This window comes from Myiozetetes cayanensis, unplaced genomic scaffold, assembly GCF_022539395.1.
Source record: "Myiozetetes cayanensis isolate MyiCay16 unplaced genomic scaffold, myiCay2020 scf9, whole genome shotgun sequence".
Classification (NCBI taxonomy): Eukaryota; Metazoa; Chordata; class Aves; order Passeriformes; family Tyrannidae; genus Myiozetetes; species Myiozetetes cayanensis.
Window position 1 is genome coordinate 9,847,915 of NW_026088185.1, and position 25,170 is coordinate 9,873,084.

A 25,170-nucleotide genomic window follows, 5' to 3' on the forward strand; every position below is an offset into this window, starting at 1 on the left:
GCGGATTCGAATCCACAGCACTGTATCTGTGTATCAGAAATCACCATTTTGTCCTGTAACAGGATTTATATTAAGAAAGTGCAGAGTCAAGTCGTTATTTCACGTGCTTTTACCTGACCAAACCACAATTTCATTCTGTGGCTTGACAAAATGGAGTGGTATATTAACTGAGGCACTTGCAGGCAAAAGTCACAAGTTAGGAAGAACATTCCCAACATGTGATAGGCACGTTAGCGAAGTACATGGCTAAAAAAAAAACTGGTTTACAGCATCTGTAGAAAATAGTGTAAGAATGCACTCTTCCATTCTGTGATCTTTCCTAGGATGAAAATGATGACTTCATGCATACTGAGGTTTCAGACTCACAGACGATGGATGCGAAAAATTTCTTCTCACAGAACGTGACTTCAATTCCTAAAGAGAGGGAAAAATATTGAATTGTTTCTTCTATTTCAAAGTGTGTCCTATTTACTAAATTAATAATGCTTCAATGAAAAGCTACAGTCAAATGTGATATTGCATCAGCTAGACAAACTTGGTTCAAAAAGGGGAAACAAATTTCCATTACACACCTTGATTAAGTACATAGTGGCTGGAAATATCTTCCTTTATTTACAAGTATGGAATCTTAGAATGAGTTCAGAATTCTTTTACCAAAAAAAAAAAATTTCAGTTTTTGTTCACTGATCATATAGCCTTACTGAAGTATGTCAAGTTATTAAAGCAACTGTATCTTCTGTCTATTTAGATGGGAAAAATTTTTACAAAATGTCACAGGACAAAACTATTTAACCAATTTTTTTTTTTTTTTTTTTACATTACCATTCTCTGTAACATAGATTGGAGCAATGCATTACTACACATATCTATAATAATGCTTACAGGAAGGTTTTTGTGGTTAACACATTGATAAAACCTGAGCTAAAGAACTGAAAATTGCCTTATTTGTGACCTGACAAACAGGTAATGGACTGTGCCTCAGTAATTTGTTAGTGCATGGCACTGACAAAAAGCAAGTTGTAGAAAACACAGCTACTGTTTAGGTACCAGCACAAGCAGTCCTTAGAATACTTGTACTCTTCTGCTTATTCTTCCAAAGACAAAAGTTTTCCTGCAGTCTCCCTTTTTATCTCAGCTCTTCTACAGCCCCAATGTGCAACTCCCATCTCTTTTACTCTCCTCATTTAACTAACATTTAACTAAGCCATACCACAGCCTCAATCTGTTTGTTTTCTAATCTTCTATACTAGCTCAGGCCTATCCAGCACTAACTTTTTTGTTTTGTTAAACAAAACTTTTCACCCCCACTTCTGGCTCTGACAGTTTCCTGATGGAACCAGCTGTAGTTCATGCACCTCTACGAGGATATTCAGCCCACTGTAATCTCCAGATGGCAGTTTCTTTCCATCATCTACTGGCTCTGTGCCATGTTGTGCATTGCTTCCCAAAATTTCAAGATTCCACAGTCATTAGTTTTCATGACATCAACCTTAAAGAACTTCAGTCCCAAAGTATTTCTCTTTTTCTTTAGCTTAGCTCCTATACTCATATGTAGAACACCAACACATTTTCTTTCTCTGCTGAGATAACTGTGCTCAGTTTCACACTGGTAAACTTCACGTTTTTGTTCAGGAGCCCCATCTGGGGATAAATCACAAGGGCACATGCACAGACAAGAAGTCACACCTTAACAAACAGCAAGGCCTTGCTACAAATCAGTGGGCTGTTTAAAATATCAAATAAGAAATGACACTGATTTTAACACGTGCAAAATGTGCATTCCTCCCTAGCTTCTTTTTATTAAAAGCCTGATGTTTTTAAAAGCATAAATAAGTAAGAGGCAGCTTTTTCACAGTAAAAGCATGATCGGGCATCTGCCAGAGTACAACCCCATGAATACAAGCTACTGTAAATAGCATAACATAGGGAGAAAAGGGGAAGAAATTGAGCTGTCAGTACAGCAATTAAAACAGGTTTTCAGAAAACAATAATCATGTTGGAAATATTGGAAATTTCCTTCCCTGTTGAAGGAACATATAAACTTGGGCACTTAAACTAAAAATAAAATGGTAGGATTTATATCTACATTACCCAGGAGTGAATTACACTGATTATACAGAATTTGTTTTATGAAGAGAATTATTAGGCAACTGACAAACTGCAGGAAGCAGGTAAGTCATGCTGCAGACTAGGCTAGATCTGAGCATGGTTTATCATGCATCAATTCATAAATAGCAACCATCGCAATGAAACAACTGACCCCAAGTTTTCCACAACTCACAGCTGCTAGCTGGTATGTTGATGATGGATCTCAGCCACACAGGAAGGACTGGACAAGAAAAAAATAATAAATCAGTACAGATAGACTAGAGCTGCCCAAACGCTTCAACAGCGAATGCTCCAAAGGGTTGTCAGGTAAAGAGAGAACATACAGATCAGAGAAAACAGAAGAGCACACTGAAGTGAGAACAAACTATTAGAATGGAAAAAGGAGTCTGTAAAGAGAACACAGAATTAAACAATATGAGAAAAAGCTTGCCACCTGCAACTTGCCATGTTCATATCAAGTGAGTAAATACAGTTTTGATGGAATTTAAAATAACTGTTTTACAGCCAACAGACCTTGCTACAGCCAGTGACGAGCCTCTTAGTAGTCATATGACAACAACTGTAAGTTTATATTCACATTTCTTAGATTAACATAACTTTAAGCAAAAGGTTCATTCTCTGTTTCAGTTAATATATAAATGAAAAAAATACCTACCTATAAAGAAAATAGGTTGTAACATTTATTGTTTCAGATGGAATGTAAGACAATAGTACACAGTACTAGTATAAAATTACTGAACTTTCCCCCAAGTGATTACATCAAAACTCTTAAAAAAAGGGCATTTTTCTACTTGCACATGTATATACACAAACCTTTATAAACACAGATGTATTTCTGTGTATGACACACACACAGAACACAAGTCTTACACCTTATTACTCTTAACTGCAGAGAAAACCACAGTGCACTAAGGTCAGTTAAAGTTACAGAACACTCACTACCAAAAGGCCACGGTGCCAAAGGCCATCATTCACCACTAAGATGTGAATACAAGTAGACATTAACTACAATATAAATGGCACTGCTGATGTCAGCCAAAACATGCTGTTGGATACAGACCGTGGGAACAGCAGCAGCTCTGACAGACTTAGACCCATGCCTGCACCCGGACTAGTACACTGCAGCTCAAAGTGAGGAAGAGTAACAAGAAAGCCAAAAGCATGAAACAAAAACCCCTCCCACCTGCCAGAACCTTTTATACCTCTGCTCACTATTTGTAGACTGCAACTGTGTTGCTCAGCCCCTCAGGCCTCAGGGGTCTCCCTCATACTCCTTTACCAAGGCCAGTGCCTCAGAACAAGATAATCACCCAGAAAAAACCCAAAATTTCATTTACAGGTATTTCTTCCAGGTCTGAAAACAAAAAACACATTTCAATTTTCCCCTCTAGTTTCCCCTGTTGCTATAGACTACACAGCTTTTACTACCAAACACCATCTCATACATATGCCTCTAGAAGCATCTGAACATTCATCTCCACACTGGAAGGTGAAACAGAATCTGAGACATCCAGAGATGAAAAAACCTCGCACTGGTTAAAAAAAAAAGTCACCTGTCAGCCTTTGAGAATGAAGGTTAACCTTATCCACTTGTGTAGATGTGAATAAATGAAGTCATGTCCACATGCTCATGAACAAAACATGCTATAAACCCCCAAAAGAAATTAGTTCAAGTAAAACATAAATGGTCATAAGCAAAACAGATGATCATAAGGAGAGAGAGTAATTTTGATTCAAAACTGATCTTAAATACAAAATCTGAACCTAAAAGATTTTTCTTCTAAATTTCCTTTACCACTATTAAAATTTCACTAAAAAATAGCATTTTTTTTGATGTGACTCAAGTGGTAAAACAGAGAATGAAAAATTAAGAGAATTGCCAGAACTGAAGCTTCCTTTGTTAACTGCTACATTGTTTACATCACAAATGGACCAAGTTCTCTTTTTATACACCTGTAACAGCAATGGAAACATTGGTTTCAAAGTTTGTGATTTTCTTCAATTGGTATTTCATGTATTTGGCTTGCTCAGCCTTGTGACTTCATTCAACTGTGACTGTGATGCAGGCTCTGTTTTGAGCTGCATTTGAACGCTGTGAGAAGTCTACAACTGCCAGAGATATCTGGATACTGGCTGTAGCATCCTACTCTCACCATATGACTTCCAGCTCCTGGTATAAAGTGCATATTTATTCCCAGTGCAATTCCTAATGCAGTAGAGGCAATTAGCAGATTACCTTCAAGGTGAAGTCCCTTCTTTAAGCACCTGCTTTCTCCTCTGTGGCCACTATTTGGCAGTTTTAAAGAGGCAGCTACATTTGTTGGGGTATTTTAGGAAGACTAAAGTTACCAGGCAGCCCTCTTACACATCTGGGGGGTGATGACACAACCACCTGCTTCATACAGAAGCAGTCAGCTTCATACAGAGCAAATACTGCTGACAGTATTTGCTTTTGTCCATCATTGTTGAGAGCTCAGCCACACTGACAGACAATACAAGCTGATCACATTCATTACACATGAAATATATTCAAACTCCGAGTGGGTTTGTGAAAAGATCACTTGAAACTTTAAAAGGAAGGAGTTGTATTTTACAATGACTAATTAATGTTTGGCATCATCTTGTAATGAATAATAATAAAAAAAAGAACTCAGTAAGTCTTTGTAAAGGTTGACTGTACCTGTGAATTTACTTGAGATCTGAACAGAGATTCAATTCTAGGTAACAAAACTTCCAAGAAAACCAGGAAAAATGAGCAGGAAATACAGCACAGTTTATTCCAAGACAGCACTTATGTTACAGCCCCCTCTGCTGGAAATACTTAGTATATATGGTTACACAAGAGTTTGAAAAAAAATCCTTCCAGAAAAACTAAAACAAATTAAAAACAGGTAAAAAAGATAGCATATTCCACTCCTATTTAGTCTGCCACTTGCATCTCAATAGACATCTTTCACAGAAGAGTAAGTGCTGTAATATCAGCTACTGATAACTTTAGATCTCTGTTATCAGACAAATCAGTTTTGACATTTTAGTGAGCAGCCTTCTTAATTTCAATAAAAGGACTTTATGCTGGAAGCCAAAAACATCCAACAACCTGCATCAGGTGACATGAAATAATCACATTTTAAAATGGCCTTTCTAAATCAGAACTGCACAGAAAAACACTAGAGGTGACCAACTGGGACAGTTTTTCATGCTCCAGGTTTCAAATTCCCACCTCTCCTTGACATGAAGTTCAATCTAAGGCTGAAAGAAAGGAATTCAGTGTCGAGACCTAGAGACAGACACAAGGATTTGTAACCAATATTTCAAAGAACTGAATGAGGTTGACCATTTTCTCTCAAAATATGCTTTTCATTTGTACTTTTCTTTGTATCTCAAATCTTAAAATATCTAGTTATCCTTTTACTTTTTAGTTTCTCCAAATAGTTCCAAAGTAAGTAACACATTATGTCCTCTGTAACAAAGCTTCAGGTGAAGAAAAAACTCTCAGTTTCTCTGCAATGCTTCCAATTTTCCTTATCATTAATAAAAGACGTTTGCACCCACACTCCTCTTCAAGAAAGGGGACAGTAACACTGCAATGCTTGCTTTACCTCTCTTGGTTTGATACTCACAGCTGCAGGCATGGCTATGTGACTCTGGGCATAAGGCTGGTGATGTAGTGTTTGAACTCCATGATCAGAATACAGCTGGTATAAAAAAAAAATTAATAATTAGCAGAAAAAACGGTTTCATGATCTTACTTTTTTTGCAAGCCTTTCACATGAATTTAGAATCCTTAAAAATGTCAGATTTTGGACCATGTTTATCTGAACTACTGACTTTTCAAATACCACAATCTAAATATTTAAGTCTGTTTTCTGCACTGTACTCAAGTTTGGGGAACTTCACTTATCTTGATCAGTGTCACAAACCACTTTCCCTGATAAAAGTAGCAGCTTCTCTACTACACATCCATTTCACTCAGCTCTAATTGGGACGGTGTTTCAATGTGTCAATTCACACATTGAAGTGTAATTCTCGGCATTATCAGACTTACAAGATATTTACACACAAATAGTACAGATTATTCTTGAAATTTTACACTATTCTTCTGAAATTCCACACACTGCTTCCTCTAACATGAACAAACTGCCTGCCTGTAAACTAAGAGCACATAATATCCAAGTATTCCTTAACTAATTTTATTTTCTTAGTGCTCACAAATTTCATATTTCTCTGTACAACTTTATATCTGATTCACAAAATACCAAAAGGTACAACAGTAGCATTGTTAATATCATTACTGAATAAATATCAAGACTTAGCACTTGTAAAAAAGAGAAAAACTCCAACAATCCACATCTTTATTAGTTCTGTGTCTTTCAGGGATATTAAATTACTTCAGTATGCCAGAATTTCCTCTTAAGATATCTGAACTTCTCTTGGCAATAAAATACACGTTAATTTTTTTAACAATATTTGATTACTGTCCTAATTTAACATCTGTTTTGGAATCCTTATTCATAAGGAATGAATATTTAAGAGAAGTACCAATTCATATAAAATAATGTTTTGTGATTAAGGTGTTCTGTAGCCATTTACTGTCACTTTAATATCCAATTATGAAGAGATTGCCTTATTGTACATCAAGAATCTCTTGAGTAGTATTATAAATGCTACTGATAGAGAAGCAAAAAAATTGTAAACCATTTAATCATTCAAGCATTTGTAATTCATTTGGATCATGACAATATTTAGAAACAAGCTTCTACTCACACAGAGGAATTACTTCAGGAAACTACCATGGTTTGGGTAGATTAACCCAGCATTCCAAAGAATCTGATTCCCATTTTAAACGTTACTTGCAAATGAAACAAATTGACTAGCCCCTTATAGTGCTGTCTGTAATACACTTGTGACACTCAAAAATATTTCAGAATCAAGGCATCCTCCAAGAAAAATGAGAGAGAAACTCTAATTTAAGGACACCTGAAAGTATTTAACAGCAGCATGGGTACAGGAACAATTGGTCTAAGTGCTCTGAACAGCCAGTGCTTAAATTACAAGATCGTATTTTTCAACTGCAGACAAACACTTCAGTTGTCAGGACATTTTTTTTTACTTCTTAAAAATACCTCAGGAACTGCAGCTTCCATTAGGAGAGGTGGGGATATACATCCACCTTCCTGGGTAATTCCTATTGGCTGATAAAAGACTTCAGATGGTTGCAGATATAAGAGTGGAGGTGAAGAGGTAGGAGACTGAAATAAAGCACATTTTAACAAGTTATATTATTTATGCATTATGAAGACCAAAAGTTATTTTATAGTTCTTTGCTACATGTAAACAGACTTAAAGCTTTAAAAGAAAGTGTCACATTCATTTTTGGTAACAAAAGAAACTAAGTGAGTAGGAAGTGGGTAGAAAGCTCAGGTAGGAGGAGAAAAGATATTAGTAATTTCTATGTAGTTTTAAGGTTTGCCTTTTAGAGAGCATTATCATACAAATCCTAAAACTTGACACTTCGTCTCAAGATCATAACATACTACAGTTAAACCTTCCCTTGCAAAAATGTTACAGTAGCAGAACAAATATTTCTGTTTTAAAATAACCCCCACAGTATTTCTGTAACTCAGCATCCCAATTTCAAAGCAGTGACCAAATCAGCAATTTCAAATTCTTCCTCCCATTTCAAGGGCCTGGGTCCAACTTCACTCTACTTAAATGTCCACATGCTTCCACTAATAATACTTTGAAACATCACAGTAACAGTTCATTAGCTACTTAATCCTCATTTCTTGGCAAAATTTGACAGTTTTCACCTGCTTCTGACAACTTATTAGGTAACTTATGACAACCTTCCTGCCAAAGTGAGAGGGGAGGTTAAGATGCTTTCTTTACATCAGATTTGTATTTGATGTTGTAATAGATGCTATTTTATGCCTTCTACTGTATCAGCAAAGCATTTTGCTCAAATACAGCAATTAAAATTCATTTCAACCAAGTTGTGAATAGTGGGAAGTGTCATAGTTAGATAAGTGCACCCTACCTTTAAACTAGGTGAAATGTAATGCTAAAATGCTGCAGCTATGAACTGTACTTACCTGTAGAACAGACCACTGCCACTGACTTGAAAAGCATTGTGTTGGTGCCTAAAATCAAACAAGAAGATGTTACCAATGTGATTAAGAACATATAAATACACACAGAATACCAGAACTCCTAACACACTAAATCAATCTCAAATCTATATAATTATTTCTAATAAACTAAAAAGAAGGAGATAGAAATTTCCATTAAGTCCCAGAAAGTTCAGGAACATGGTTTTATCTTTATTCACTCAGACTCTGATGTGGCCATTTCATAAGCGTCAAAAATATTTAAATCAGATTCTCAGCAGAGGTGTTCAGACCACAAGAATCAATGGACCCTAGTGGGAACACTGAAAATATTGTAGTTATAACAAAAAAAGTCTTTTTTACTATGAGAGAGGGGTCAACTAATGGAAGAGGCTACCCAGAAAGGTTGTGGAATCTCCATCAACGGAGCTATTTGAATTCCAACTGGAGGAGTACCCAAGAAAACTAATCCAACCAGCAGGAGTTTGGCTTAGATGATGAAAGGTTGGTACTGAGCCAGTTGTCTTGCAACACAAAAGAAAACTAATATATTATCATGTAGTTACATAAACAAGATAAACTGTTGTTTAAAGAAAGCCATCAATGAAATTAAAATGTGTTTGGTATCACTTTTTACTTCCTAATAACAAACAGACCCGTGACAGTGCTGCAAACAGTACTGCATGGTTGGAGGAACAGGGGTTGCCTGAAAGCCATTTTTAAACAGATACCTGATAATGGTACGTAGGAGACTGATAAACTGGAGGCGCCACCATCACAGGGGAACTGGAAACTGAGCGTGACTTCAAAAATAAAAAGTTACAAGTCTTAATGCAGCAATTTCATAAATTGTCACTCCTATGAAGCACAGCTCTGGAGCATCACAATGCTTTTGAAAATGCATTTACCAAGTTAATTTACACTTAAGATTACTCAAAATCACTGTTTCTAAGGGTCTATGTTAAATGAAACAAAACTCTCTGGCATATTCACTGAGTTCTTTCCAGAAAACACCAGGCCATGATTGCCTAGAGATGGTAAAATAGAACTTCTCCTGGGGTAAGGCCCAGATTGATATGAACTATCCTGCCCAATAGGTCACACCAAGCAAAAGCCTGCTGCAGAAGCAAAATAAACTGAAGTGATATAAAAAGCACGAAACAAACAGTCTAACATAAGGAAGCCATTTAAACATCTAACGAGGCACAGTTGAAGAAACTGGAAGTATGAGGGACTTAAGCACTGCACTCATCCTGGTCCCCACAAAAGCACGTACACCAAAATGAATTACTTACTGGCCATGGCTGCTGAACAGGAGAAACTTCAGACGTATGAAAGTAAGCGACTCCATTATGGTAAACATATGGATATCCACTCGAAGTAGTTAAGTACATTGTACCAGCTTCTGGGGATACAGCAGTAGTTGTGTACATTGTACCAGCTTGTGGTGTTACAGCAGAACCTGGAATAAACATCTTAAAGCTTACTTACAAATAACTTAAACAACTTCTTTTTTAGATGTGTACACCATGAAAAAAATAATGGAAGATCATTTCTGATCTTCAGAGAAAGAAAATACTCCAAGGAAAGAACATGGAGCAGTGTGCCTAGTGCCATCTCAATTCCCTCTCAAACACAAAACCATGAAGGCAGATGGTCACAGGATGTCTCCAGAGGTAGACAGGAAGGGCTGCAGAAGATGACAGGTACATAAATTCATGAACACAGGTAACTCCAGGCACCTACAAATACATATATTTTTAATCTCCAAATGTCCACAGGTAACATGACATTATAGGAGACTTTAATGGGTAACCTCCACATACTCATATTTAGCTAAAACAGAATTCAAGCACTAAAACCAAGAGAATTATTTCGTTACAAAGTGCTGCCTGGTTTCTCAGCACACACAGACTGTCAGAAGCAAAATCTGGTTATACAGACACCAGCAACAGGGACACTTCTCACAATGCTGTCACTGTGATGGAACCTACAAGTCAGCACTGTCTGATCTCAAAGTAGACTTCCATCTGCACCATCCTCTAACAGGTGCTTTCAAATAAAGGGATCTCTACACTAAGCACAGATTGTTCCTCTCGTTCAAACACTGCCTCTGGCATCACCTAAACTCTACTCCTCTCTACATTTTGGGGGGTGGGGGGGATAAGACAGGATTTTGTTTTTCCAAAACTCTGTGTCAAACATGAAGACAAATTTCAGTTCCAAATATCATGAGACTTCTGTAGGGAAAAAAGAGGAAAATTAATTCTGTAACTGAAACTGAAGTCTTGAAATCACAAAGTAGTAACACAGTACAGGAAAAAAAACCACAGGAAGAACACAATTTAAAGAAAAATCACACACAATTTTTCATTTTTCATCTTGCCTTGCAAAGGTATGTCACCATGAAGGGCCATTTTATGGGCAGACAGAACACTGCAGAGATCACCACTATGCTCAGTGGAAGACCAAGAAGGCCCACAGTGATTCAAGAGCTTTTATTAGGAGTAAGTTTGCCTAATACCTAGAAAAGCTTGAAGACATTTGGATACAATACAGCTGAAATATTATCCACATATAGGTCAGGCTAAGATGGTTGTTAGGATAATGTGAAGAACACCTCGAAAACCTAAAGGCTGTCCCAGCTCCAGCAAGCAATCTAGAAAAGCACTGACATCTCAAATGAGATCAACAGGATCCCATTGCCAACAATCCTGTCCACTTCACTAACCACAGAGAACATTGCACAGACTTTCTGCCAATGTTGAGAAGTCTCTGGCAAGGGAAGAGGAAATCTCCATCCACCCCAGCAAACTCACTATGATGGAAAGATACATTATGATGCTGGAGAAAAGCAAACCAAGTGGCCCTCCCCTTTCATAGTATGGAAGACAGGCACTAGACTGTATGTGGGCTGTGGAGGACAGCAATACATTGGCTAGCTCTAATCCTGCTCAGTACAACAGAACCACAGCTCTACAGTGACATTGCAGGTCTAGCTGTTCTGGCTTCTTGTACCCCAAGATGAGCTGCAATAGGACAAAGTATCCTAGCAACTAAGGTTAGATAGGTTGAGCATGAGAGCAGACACACTGAAATCAGGCCCTAGGATACATGCCTGTATGTCAATATGATCTTGTATCACAGAACTATCCTAGGCATGAGAGGGTAGGAGGTAGTTGAACAGGTCCACAAACACAGACCTCAAAAGGACACAGCAGCTTTCTTCAAGATTTTTTTACCCCTGTTCCCTCAGGTCTCAGAATTAAAAGACAGATGTCTCTTTTCTATCAATATACACATTCAGCACAAGAGTCAGACAAGGGAAGCACTGCAAGTCAGGCAACACAACTGAGAAAGTAGAAGTCAAAGATTTTTCATCTTGCCTTGCAAAGGTATGTCACCATGAAGGGCCATTTTATGGGCAGACAGAACACTGCAGAGATCACCACTATGCTCAGTGGAAGACCAAGAAGGCCCACAGTGATTCAAGAGCTTTTATTAGGAGTAAGTTTGCCTAATACCTAGAAAAGCTTGAAGACATTTGGATACAATACAGCTGAAATATTATCCACATATAGGTCAGGCTAAGATGGTTGTTAGGATAATGTGAAGAACACCTCGAAAACCTAAAGGCTGTCCCAGCTCCAGCAAGCAATCTAGAAAAGCACTGACATCTCAAATGAGATCAACAGGATCCCACTGCCAACAATCCTGTCCACTTCACTAACCACAGAGTACATTGCACAGACTTTCTGCCAATGTTGAGAAGTCTCTGGCAAGGGAAGAGGAAATCTCCATCCACCCCAGCAAACTCACTATGATGGAAAGATACATTATGATGCTGGAGAAAAGCAAACCAAGTGGCCCTCCCCTTTCATAGTATGGAAGACAGGCACTAGACTGTATGTGGGCTGTGGAGGACAGCAATACATTGGCTAGCTCTAATCCTGCTCAGTACAACAGAACCACAGCTCTACAGTGACATTGCAGGTCTAGCTGTTCTGGCTTCTTGTACCCCAAGATGAGCTGCAATAGGACAAAGTATCCTAGCAACTAAGGTTAGATAGGTTGAGCATGAGAGCAGACACACTGAAATCAGGCCCTAGGATACATGCCTGTATGTCAATATGATCTTGTATCACAGAACTATCCTAGGCATGAGAGGGTAGAGGTAGTTGAACAGGTCCACAAACACAGACCTCAAAAGGACACAGCAGCTTTCTTCAAGATTTTTTTTACCCCTGTTCCCTCAGGTCTCAGAATTAAAAGACAGATGTCTCTTTTCTATCAATATACACATTCAGCACAAGAGTCAGACAAGGGAAGCACTGCAAGTCAGGCAACACAACTGAGAAAGTAGAAGTCAAAGATGGAAAGGGAAATAAAGCACAGGGAAAAAAAAAAAAAAGGGCACATAACCTCTTGATGACTGAGCCAAGATCACACTGAATAATTTCTGGAGCAAAGAAGCCATACAGTTGGAACAAAGGATTTCCTTTCCCCTGGGGAAACAATATCCCATACACTTAAAGAAGGGAAGAGGGCATAGCTAGACACAAGGGGAGGAAGGAAGTGGCAAACTTCCTATGTTCAGCAGGTACATCTGCACCAACAGCATTAGTGCACACATGAACTACTTCTAACAGGTTACATGACAGAAACTAAAGAAAGCTTCAGAATTAACCAATATTCTTTTGTACTGTCCTCAGACTGAGGATGAGCAAAAGGTTGGGCTTTTTCCTAACTCATTGGACATTTCCAATAGCAGGCATTTACTTCCACTGCAAACCACTCTGAGCATATTCCATGCACAGCATTAATGGTACATCTCAGTTAAAAATGTACATTCATAATGACACATAATAAATGCAAGAAAAGATACATACGAGCATTAGGACTTCGGAGTTGTTGTTTTCTTATTGCTGGACCAATATTCAATTTCTTATCCTTATAATTGAGTTTTTTAGCCTAGAAGTAAAGAAAAACATTATTTTCTGCATAGACCTAAGCATCTGAGAAGTGAAAATCACAAGTTAGGTTTCACCCTCCCTTGCTTTTTATTTACAATGCATTGCAAAAAAAAAACCCCAAAAGTTACACTAGTTCCTTTTCCATCCTGATTTTAGACTGCACATACACAAAACCAATCATTAGTCATTTCAAGCACTACTTACTCCTCATGGAGCCTCTTGATTTCCAGCTGACACTTACACTTGCCAGTAGATGTTTTTCCCTTTTAGCTCTCATGCATTTACTGCTTTTTTAAAAGCACATGTGTACATAAATGGACAATCTGAAGTATAATGACAATTTGTTGTGATCATGACAATATTTTACAAGAGACAGGAACAAGAAAGGCTATGAAAGTGACCAGACTATAAGGACTCAATGTAATGTGCCCATATTCACTCACAACTGCCTTAGAACTTCCCACCTATTAAAGCAACTATTTTGTTCAGTTTGGGACTTCATGAACTAATATTAATTATGGCAAACATACCCATGCTTATTAAAACAGAGAACCTATTAAAACACAGAGCAAGTGCTAGAAAACAGATGGACATTTCAAACTGCATTCCATCACAAACAACATGAAGATGATTCTTCCAATCCAGTGTTTCACTGATGTGATCTACCAAAAGCTGTATTTTTTTTATGCACAACTTTCACAGTTGAGAGACATATCTAACCTGTATAGATTTCTCTAAAGCAAGAACACAGGAATGCATGCAAGTTTACAGATGATGCTACAGAAAGTGAAGAATAGGAGGAGAAAATGTGAATTAAAAAAAAAAAAAAAGGCACTTCAGAAAGACAGAAAGAAACACTAGTATTAATAGGATATGACCAGAAAGAGTAACCTGGTGAAACTCTTCCAGGTCTGTTCTCAACTTAGTACTTTAGAACACTGCAACACAGAAAAAGAAATTTCTGGAGACACTGCTCACAATAGAAAAGCAGGATACAAAAAAACCCCCAAAATCAGTGCAAAGGATGATCAGAATATCATATAAAAATAAATTCAAGAATACAAAATAAAAAGCATTGACTTCTTACATAAAGTCTAAAAACTCTCAGCTTAAGATGCAGAAAGACCTAGATGCTACATGATCCAGATTCTACAAGTTGACTACAAAATAGCAGAAATATGCAAAGATGAAAGCGGTGATAGAACTGCAGAACATTTAAATTAAAGGACTTAGAGCAGGCAAAGTAAAACATCAGTAACACTTCACATGGAGTAGCCTCTCAGTTACAAGAGAGGCAAATATATTAAACCATTTTTACAATGGTACTCAGTACCATTAGTGTTTAGTTTACAGAAATACAGCAATAAAAACAACAGGGGAAGAAAATTATCTGCCTCAAGAAGTTCCTGTCTGTTTACTTCTGGCTCCACATGACTGTGTTTTGAAAACACACTGGAAATTCCTATGAAAATGTCCCAGCTCTTATTTTGAATTTTAATACACAGATTTCCAGAGGTTCAGAATTTCAACATTTTAACCAGCCTTATAAATTGTGAGAAGGCAATTTGCAAGTCTTGGATGCTATCTCCTCTCGGCTTTTTTTTTCCCCCCTCCACCTGGATTCTCACATGAATGAGCAAATCCTGACTGACAGATCTCTCCAGTATGCTCCAATCAGAACATGAAGCATACAAGAAAAAAACTAAAATGAACTGAGGAGCTCACGTGCAGCTGAAGAGCTGAGCATGTCTCAAGGGAGACTCTACAAGGAGTGTCAGCACACTAATGTAGCTCAGAGGAGAAGCAAAAGGGACATGACACGAGCTTCATTATTTAAGACTTGAAGCAAACCTAATTGTCACTAAAAAGAATTACATCAGGTCTGACAAATATGTCAAAATAAAGGACAACAGTTATCTTCCCAACTCCCTGCAAAAAAATCCTGACAACAATGGATTTTCTGGTAAAGCAAATAAAAGCAATTCTGCAGAATGAAGTTTTTATAACTCTATACCTACTGTAAATCACATACAGAGCAAGAACATAAACACTGGATGTCAAAGTCAAGAACAGTACCATGAACTAGCACCTTCCTTCCCCAGTTCCAAAAGAGCTCAGTATAAATCTCAACTTGGATCTCTTTAAAACATTTTATTAACTCCGAGACCAAACTTACCAGATCTTCAAATGTAACTCGGCAAACAGAGGACCACACAACCAGAGCTACTCATGTCTAATGTGAAATGAATTATTTAAGAGATAAACACAGTGGGGACTATTGCTTACATCTTGTAAAATCTTCTGTGCCTCTTCTTGGGTTTCAAAAGTGACGAAGCCATACCTAAATAAAAATTACAGATGCTAAGCCTCTGAAGTTCATATTTACAAACACTGCACATTGCTAGTTAATATACAGTACAGTCACATCACAAGGCAAATTAACAGGTAAAAAAACAATAGTAGAAAGTAGAAAAAACAAAAAAGATTGCATTAACAACTGCATTCTTAACATCTTATTATATTTAAGTATACTTCCACATGCACTATCCACTGTTTTAAACTGAGTTCTTAGAAAAAGCAGCAATGCAGAGATAGTGTTTATCTGGGAATTACTCTTGTAATTCATCACATGATTAGCATTAAAAAGCGTTCTATGGTGATCACAGATGAGGTAATCCTCTGATTCTCTGTGACACAGTACGTCTTTGACCACACCTCTTCCAGCTGCTGCAGTAAATCAAACAGGCTTTCTACACACAACTCCTGCTTCTCCAAACCCCCTCAATTCATTCCCAGAGTAATCTAAGCCACTCAGTGTGACACTGCCTGTGCAAAGTAAGTATCTCATCATACATAATACATATGTAAAAAACAAAAATGCTCCCCTCACACCTCTTAATCTGAATTTCAAAATTTCTTTGACAACTTTTAGTATTTTTGTACACATGATTTTTTAGGTTCATGGTTCATTTCTCACAGTCAGATTTCAGATGATATCAAGGTGGGCTCTGTCTTTCCTGCCAGCAGATCAGATTTTGCAATACAAGTTCTTTCCTGTGAGCATTTCCATACTTCTTTGAGTACAGATGTTCACTGGAACCCCTGGTGGTCTAGTGGTAAAGGCGCCGCGCTGTCACCGTGGAGACCCGGGTTCGATTCCCGGTCAGGGCCACTCCCGGGCAGGTGGGGCTCGTTAGCCCTTAAAGGCAACCCACCTACGTCCTAAGGACCTCGCTGCCACCGTCCAAGCTCGCTTGGCCCCGGCAGATGAACCTTAGGATTAAAGGGTGGGCTCAGTTCCGCGCACACTGTGTCTCACCTAAAAAATCCAATGCGCAGGCTGGAAGGTGTAAAGACCTTCCCCGGATCTTCGCTCGCGAAGACTGGCCATTACAGATGTTCAGTAAGTCTGACCAGCCACACTTTTGGATTTGTGGGCTTTTCTTGTACTGTCTTCTCTGAACAAACCAGGAAACAGTTCCATGTTCAAAGAACACAAACTATTTTCCTACTTGGGACCTTACCTGTACAGACTTTTCATTCTGTGGACTGTCTGGACAATAAACTAATTAGACATAAATCACTAACACTCAAGTTTTTACAATCACTTTTCAAGGAGAAGCAATGAAGCCTGTGTCTGCATTTCAGAAGAAATCCCAGCACCATGTAAAGTAATTATTTTCCAACATATCTACTGAGACATGTTGATAATCATAACTGCATAATTATTATGGGTTACATGGTCACTCATACTTCAAGTCTCATATTTCTTGGCATTTCACAAAAGATCAAGAGGCTTAGCAACAGGGACCAAGTCCATCATGTCATGGAAGTGTTCACTCTGTGCTAAGGTCTGCAGCTCAGTGTGTAATTTGATACACATTAAGCTTTGACAGCATCGAGAGGCTTCAGCTCAGGAGAAAACTTGACAGGAACAAGTTCTCATGCACATTCTTTCTTGCTTCAGCTTTATTCCCACCCTTCTCTGGCAGTGCACTTCCCCATGGTATTTGCATCACCATCCTTTGAGTTCTACCAGTAGTTTTACTATGCAACCTTAACCTTTCTTCAGATTTGCTCTTTGGCATTTCTCTTACTTTTGACTTCCAGTTTTAGTCTCCCTTTTCTGTAATCGTGATTCACTGTCAGATTTGTCCCCTATGCTTTTGTTCCAAAAGTCTTCACACAACATCTCAGTTACTGCCACTCACTCCAGCATAACCAAGTGTATCTCACCTCTTTCTCCATTTTTAGGCTTCTTTCCAAATTGGCATTCAGTAATGGAAATAAATATATTTAATAACTAAATAATCTTTATAGGATTATTTACTTAAATAATTGTAATTAAAAAAAATGGAAAACTGAAAACTATTGATTTTGTCCTAGTTACACACAGCTTCATCTTCTAAAAATATGACTACACTTTTAGTTATGCAAATTAGAGACATTTATATGGAAATATTAAAGAGCAAGAACAGATTTTTGCAAAGATAGATTAGCTGGTAAGATCAATGAGAAAATTAATATTCTGAGCTACAAGAAAAAAAAATCTATCAAATTTTCTACAGTCAGTCAGATTTCTGTTATATTTTCCATTTCCACAAAAAGCTTACTCTACTATACCAACCCCTTTGATACTCCAGATCTGTCATTTATTATCTTCACTTCTCTCACGCTGCCATACTGAGCAAAAAATTTCTTCAGGTCATTTTCATTAGTCTAGTACAGTAAATCAAGAGAGGGGAAAAAAAAAAGGAAGAGTTGGTTTGCATAGTTATTTAATGACTATTTACCACAGAACATTCAATGGACATACTTCAGACAAAGTCTGCTACAACTAATTATAACCCTGGACAGGAAGAGAAAAGAGTGAACAAGGATAAGCCTCACAGGTCATTTAAATGCTGCATTTATTATTCAACAATAATGGTAGAAAGTAATTAAAACTCCTCTTTAGTAGATTGATGTAACAACTGTCCTTTCACAGCTAACACCACTGAAGCAGCTTTACTAGATCTGAATTTTAGTTTTTGTGAATTACGTTCTAGAGCAGTTTACAGTATTAAAAATCACTACCATATTTTCCAACTTCAAAACAGCAGAGTACATAGATTTCCAGAAGGATATTCATAGGTCACTCTTGTGAAAAAAAATCCCACTAAACCATTGATTTAGTGATCCAATCCACTGAATACACCATGATTGCTCTTTCTGAAGTAGTTTTAACTTGAGACTGCAAATATTACAGTCACACCAAAGGAACTCCCTGTTATAAGTTAAATAAGAAAAAAAGTTGTTTCAATGGAAAATGATCTAAACAAACCTGGAAGAAACTGTTCCCTTCTGAGTACACATGGAGCAAGACAAGTTTCCAATGTCCAGGCACACCTAAGTTACATGAGCATTCACCTACCTTGTAGGAATCTTCTCTTACAGTGTAAACATGTATCACACGTGGTGCCCTAAACACCACATTTGAGATTTGCACTTCTACATGGTCTTTACTCAATAGTACATCTAACACTGGAAGAAGCAGCTATATGCATGCATCATTCATTTGTACTTGTCCTTATCTTAGAGTAGAAGTAAAGCAGTACTTCTGGTATAAATGAATGACTTCCACTGTTTTAAATTCTGTGTGTACAATTTTAGTAGATCCTTTCCAGCACATCAAAGGTTTATCTGCCTCATCCAAGACTGAAATTGCTCAGTGCTCCAAGTATCATCCACAGACATGAGGGATTGCTACACAGGACTATAAACTTGGAAAGACAAAAGTTTATGATGTGCATGGCAGTGACTGAAGTGGAATAAGAAAACACTGTTCTAGATACGCAACAAAATCTGCAAGTATGTGTACAAACATGATACTGAGAAGCTTACCAGAAACACCTTCAGGACTTGCCTTTTCCTGATTTTAAGACAAAGGCATTTATCAGATTCTTGAGAATGACATAGCGGAAGGCTTAACACTAACCTAAGACACATGGCCCACACCACTAAAGAAAGTGCTCTTCATATCAAGATGAAAACGTTCCCAACTCCAACTTCTCTTACTGAACTGTTTCTCTAAATTTAAGAAGCCAGATGTTTCTCCTTACAAACAGGAATCACTGCTACAGTGATAAACCAAATGGTGGTCTATCATAAAAGAGCTACCATAATCATGGAAGAGCTTTTGCTGGAACGCAAGTAAATTTTTGTTAAGTGTCTCCTTTTTTACAGGGATAAAATAAATAGCTTTTATATATCCCTAACTGACTTGAGTAAAACCTTTGGGGTAAGAAAACCCAAGGAAACCCAATCCTTTTCACCATGAGATTCCCAACAAAAAGCAAGTCAAGACTGACATATAAATCCTGTGATTTGCAAAGAAACTTAAAACTGTTTGATATAAAGAGCCATAACAAATGGAAGAACAGGCAAAATGTTTATAGAGCTTTCATCCCCCCTACAAAATTTCATCTTCTTTCTGCTTACAAGCATGCTTAAACTCTGTTGTTAAATATAAGATTAATAATAAATTTTCAAATGTCAGTAACTGAACCGAGAAGTCAAGAAACCCCTGAAAATGAACAATAAGTAGGATAATTAACGAAAATATTGGTATGTTAGGCAGCAAAGTGTTTTCACCTCTGAAATTGCGGTGCAGATGGAACAGAGTGAGATCTTTTTATACCTCTAGTCATTTGCTTACCAATAGTGCAAAAAGCTACTGTGCCTCTTGGATAAAGCCAAAATATACTGAAGGCCTTGTACAACATCTCAAATTGCAGATACCTCTATTTGAATGATCTCAGTCAAATGAGCTTGGAGATCCTGGAGTTTCTTGCACTTGTTATGCAAAATAGTCTGAGTGAATTGTAAACTCTTATTCCTCTTCAAATGAATCAGCACTCAAAAGATCCTCAGCCTAGGAGGATTAAGGCAGAGAAGATACTCTCTGCAGGAACAAAACACCAGCTAATCAGATAAAGCATGCCTCAAAAAAATCAGTGGCTTAATTACCTAAAGTGGGAAGAAAGAAAAAAATGGGAGTAGTTGGTATAAAGATCTGGCGAGTATCTTGTCAGAAATGTTCAAGTAGACTAAGTGGTGTCACTGCTACTTGAGGGTTTTAGGGAATACACAAAGGCAGAAGCATTCTAAGAATTAAGATCAGTACTGCAAATTACCTAGACAAGTTTTTATATTTGTTTTAAAACCAAACACTTGTCTTTGAGAAAATTACTGTGGCAAGTGAGGAACAGTCGCACTGTAGCTTCTTTCTGTGAACCAGAAGAGAAGTGCTGGAGGAACTAAAGCTACTGACATTTGCCTTGTTTGCCATATGTAACATTGTGACAGTTTATTAAATTACACCAGGTATTATACATAAAAGGCTTCTATGTACTTTTCTACCACAAGCTCTACTGATGACAAAAGCTATCTTCTTTGAAAAGAGAAAATTCTGAAGATCTGGTTTGTCAAAAGCTTCTAGCAGCTCAGTGTACCAAGTCAGCTTTGTAAGTCAACACTAAAGCTTTATTCTCTACTATTGATTGGGATACTAAAGTGAAGGGGACTTACCACTTAAGCACACAATTGTTTCTCTCTTTCCTGTTCATTTCTACAGGATTATGAATTACCATTTAGCAGTAAAAATAGGAAAAAAATACCTTAAAATCAATTCCTCCCACAAAGACACGATTTGGAGTAACTGTTCCGAACCTCGGAGAACTGATCAGATTATTTAACCGCACTGGTGACACCGCGTTGGGACACGAAGGTAAAGACTCTGTTTGCATCTGATCTGTCGCCTGCTGGTTGAAAGGAAACATTTTCAAAGTCTTACAAGTTATTGGTCAGGAAACGAAAATTCTCTACAGACCACACAATTTTTTCAAAGGTACAGCAAATGCTGAACTGAACATAAACCACAGTTTTATTTAGAATGCAGTTTTGTGTTCAAACATAAGCTTAATTTTAAGCAATTAAGTAACTCAGTGACTATGGTCTGAAGTTCAATGTTTAACACCCTTCCAAATCAGACATTTAGGGTCTAATCCACCAATCTTGATTCAATTTGCACAGCAACGCTGATGTATAAATTTCAAGTAATGAATTCTATCTCAGAAGTTACTTTACGCCTCTTAAAAGTCCTTATTTTAAACTATATAGAACAGACATGTATAACAACTTGTGCTCTCATACACATCTACAAGACTCTGGTCTTTGTCCCAGCTTCTGGTTGATTTTCCAAGTGTCAAGCACCCATAATTTCACCACATAAAACCAACGAGTTCCGTACAACTGATGAGAAACAGTCCTTGAAGACTGGACTAGTCTTTCAATTCAGTACTCTCTTGGCCTACAAACACAGCTCACAGAGGTCCAAATAGAAACTCCCTCTACAGAAAAGCAATCAGATCACTCTTGCCCCAATAAAGGAACGCAGTACAGCAGGATCTTCATGGAAACCATTAGCAAAGTCTTCCTGAGGTTTTAACTTCCACCATACTTACCCCGAGAACTAATTTTATTGGAAACTCTTTTCAAAACAAATGCATGCTACTTTACAAAGTCAACCCTAACTGTGAGGTCACAGCTGTAAAGCAGTCACATAGTACTGTCACTAACTTCTCCAACAGAAATTGCAATAAAGGCTCCAAGACCATTATTGCTGTGGTATTCCCTCCCTCTCAAAAACTTACTAAAACCAGTCCTGGACTCTAGAGCCCTGACAGTACCACTAGGGAAGGAACCCAAAATGAAATACAGTCCGTTGTTGCAGGCTGCAGATAACAAGGCTAACAACAAGCAGAGTAGTGAAAATGACAAGTAGGGATCTAGGGCTCTCAGCCTCCAACCTCTCTTCTGAAAGGATTTCTGAGATAAATGTATATTTCTCTTACTATTGCTCAAGCCTCAAAACTTGCGAGGTCCAGCACAACACATGCAAGTATATTTCAAACACAGACAGCTATTGCATCAAGTATAGAGCTCTTCTGCTTCTTGGAGTATCTGTGTGTTTTAGCCTCTCTGAAACCAGAGCAGAAAATGAAGTTTTGCTCTTAAACAGTTCTCTTCACAGGATCCCCCTTTCATTTACACTGTTTACTTCCAGATTTTGCCTCTCCCTCATTGACAAGACAGCATTTTCTTGGCTGTGCCTCTAAGCGTTCCTGGATAAAGCCAAATCACTTATCTCTAGGAGAACACACAGAAAGTGAAGGCTGACAGTTGCACTGTAGCAAGAAATGGACGACCAGTAATTAAAAGAACGTCAGGGGAAAAAAAAAAAAGGTGTCTTTTGTTTGCTCTGCAAGCCCTTCTAAGATAATTTGCTATTTCCTTAGCTACCTGAGAGTTCTGAGCAATGTGTTAATGCTATTGTTTTGGATACCTTAAAGACAAGAGATCCAGCTTAAGTCACACAAATCTAGAGAAGACAAAAGTCCTTACCAAATTTACTATAACACACATCTGGGGCAGAGGAAAACCCAAAGTCGTTAACCTGATCTATTCCGAAGAATCCAGTATGCATTTCTTGTACTAGGAATACCTAGAATTCCTAGTATATAGTGCCCAACCTGAACAAAAGCCAACACAACTGGGCAAGGAACAAACATAGTTGCTACAGTCCCAAAGGCTTTAGGAAGAGGACTGTTTTTCGCAGAGGAAGAAGTCTTGAAGGACAAGACAGGTCACTTTCTCCATCACTCACACCAAAAACAATACTAATTGTATAATCATCTGCCAACTGTGTTCAGCACTGAAGCTTCTGGATTTAACTACAGCAGTTAACAGCTGACACCACAGCCAAAATGTACTCCTGACCTCAAGGAGGTCAGATGGCATTTTCTCCATACAAGTTTTAAGAGGTGTCTTATAGAAAAAGAAAAAAATCCAACAACAACAAAACAAACACAAAAACCCAAATGGAAGAAATGAGAAATTGCCAAATCACTTGGGAACTACCAATACAGTAGATTCCCACGAGTTTTAAAAGTGAAACGTTAAAATCTGTATTCTGATAACCATCTCTTTATTGCCAGTGTAGCAATAAGAAAACACTATTAAAAGAAGTTAAATACGTACTAACATCACTTGCCCAAACATTTGCTTCCACTGCTTTTTAAACTTCCATCATCTTTCCTAAATAATATCGACACGCACATTCAACAATATTTTTATGTTTTATTTAGTGTTTGACAAGTGTTCTTCAGCAGAAGGGCTTTTTTCATTTTTACACTGAACACACCCCACGGCCAGCCAACCAAACCCTACGAAGGCCTGGCGATTCCCCCACCTAGCTGCCCACACGGCTCTGTTTCCCACAGCCGCAGGGTGGGGAGCCGGGCCCCGCAGCCCAGGGACGATCGCCCCGCACAGCCGGGGCCGGCAGCGGCTCCTCCGCGCCCTGAGGGGGCCGCGCACAAAATGGCGGCGGTGGCGCCGCGCGGGCGGGCGGGCGCGAGCCGGGGCACCCCAAAGCGGGACGGCCGCGCTCCCGCTCCCCATTCCCGCCGCCGCTCCCCGCCCGCCCCGGCGGCTCCCCGGCCCCGCCGAGCTCCTCACCGCGCCCTCGGGATCCATCGGTCCTCGCAGCCGCCTCGCCGGCACGTTCCCGGCACCGCCGCGGCACGCGTCGCGCTCCTCGGCTCCGCCTCGCGCCAGCAGGGACGGGCCTGCAACGGGCGGGGCGGGCACAGCCCCGCGGCGGCGCTGCGGGCGGGGACGGCGCTGAGCGCGGGGGTCGGGCGGACGGGGCAGCTCTTCCTCGTCCCAGCGCCCCGCCGCGTCCCGGTCCCCGAGGGCTCCCCCCACCTTGCCCGGGGAAACCGGCCCTTTCGAAAACCTGCGCCCTCTCCCTGGGCGGTCCGCGCTTCCCCTCACGGGATCCCTGCGACGAGGCGGCCGAGGGCGTCTCTCGCCTCGCCGCTTCCCGGCCCCACTGGCGCTGCCGCTCCCCGCCCGCCCCGCCTCAGGGCTTGGGGCTCCGTGCCGTGTCGGGGCCGCTGCAGCGCCCGGAGCCCCGGCTGCCCGTGCCGGTGCACCAGCCGGGCTCGAGCCCGCACTCCGTCCCCGCCCCGCGGGTACCGCGGCACCCGCAGGCTCCGGGCGCGCGTCCTGCCCCTCGGGGAACGGCCGGGAGCGCCCTCAGAAACCCCGAGGCGGCCCAGGAACCGCCCTCCGGGTCTGTCCCCAGCAGCTGAGGAGACAGACGGTAAATCCCAGCTGGGTTTTTATCCTCCCAACCAGGGCGTGAAACGGGGAGGAAAATAGGGTCATGCGTTTCACCTGGCCTCTGCGGGAGAAACAGAAAGCAGGTGAGGCAGTTCCCTGGGTCTGGCTTACCAGGCCGTGATTGATGGGAGACAGAAACATAGTTTAGACTTTATAGTTGTCAACGTGAAGAAATGAAAGCCCCTTTTTTCAACTCAAAGAGTCTTCCCAAGGGTCCCAAAGAGACTTTCAAGCAGGTAGGCTGCCCTGAGAACAGCTGCACAACAGCAGGCCTGGGATGACCTTACAGATGCAATTTGGCAAGAGCTAGCAGAGAGGGCTGGAAAATAACACTTTCGTGACCACTCCTCAAAATATTCCAACTCAAATTATTCTTTTTTCAGCCTTTAGTGAACTGGAGGAGGAGCACCAATAGTAATGCTCATGTCAGATGTACTTCTGTGGTCACTTACTGAACAGCACTACAACCTTTTCTCCTGTTCCATAATTTCATTCTGTCTGTAAATGCAGTTTGCCCTGAAAATATCTCTGCTGTTAAACAGGTCTGGAAAAAAGAGTGAGTCAAATGCCAAACTCATAATCAATGTAGGTACAAAGGTACCGCCTTTCAAAATTTGATGACAGTGAGAGCTGGAATGCAGACAAATGTGTGCTGGGAGAACCACCCCAATGGGAAAACTGTTTTTAAAGTGACTGAACATTCACAGGCTAAGTCACTGTGACTCAACCCCAACACACAATGTCAGGCATCA

General features: G+C 39.5%; 1 protein-coding gene across 1 annotated transcript; it reads right to left on the reverse strand.

Moving 5' to 3' along the window:
* Nucleotides 1-339: 339 nt before the first annotated feature.
* Nucleotides 340-23,767, reverse strand: BOLL (boule homolog, RNA binding protein). The gene is made up of 11 exons (XM_050339893.1): nt 23,750-23,767; nt 20,848-20,991; nt 17,817-17,908; nt 15,476-15,530; nt 13,106-13,187; nt 9,512-9,678; nt 8,948-9,019; nt 8,202-8,249; nt 7,233-7,358; nt 5,730-5,804; nt 340-414 (listed from the first exon to the last, which is right to left on the reverse strand). Exons 1-11 carry the CDS (start codon nt 23,765-23,767, stop codon nt 340-342), a joined length of 954 nt encoding a protein of 317 aa, XP_050195850.1.
* Between the last annotated feature and the right edge of the window lie 1,403 nt (nt 23,768-25,170).

What these genes read in the sequence shown, in the direction of transcription:
- BOLL (XM_050339893.1), bottom strand. An exon ending in CTGTTCAGCAGCCATGGCCA is followed by an intron (nt 9,020 to 9,511) that starts GTAAGTAATTCA and finishes TTATTTTTGAAG; the next exon opens with TCACGCTCAGTTTCCAGTTC. An exon ending in CTCCTACGTACCATTATCAG is followed by an intron (nt 8,250 to 8,947) that starts GTATCTGTTTAA and finishes GTTTGATTTTAG; the next exon opens with GCACCAACACAATGCTTTTC.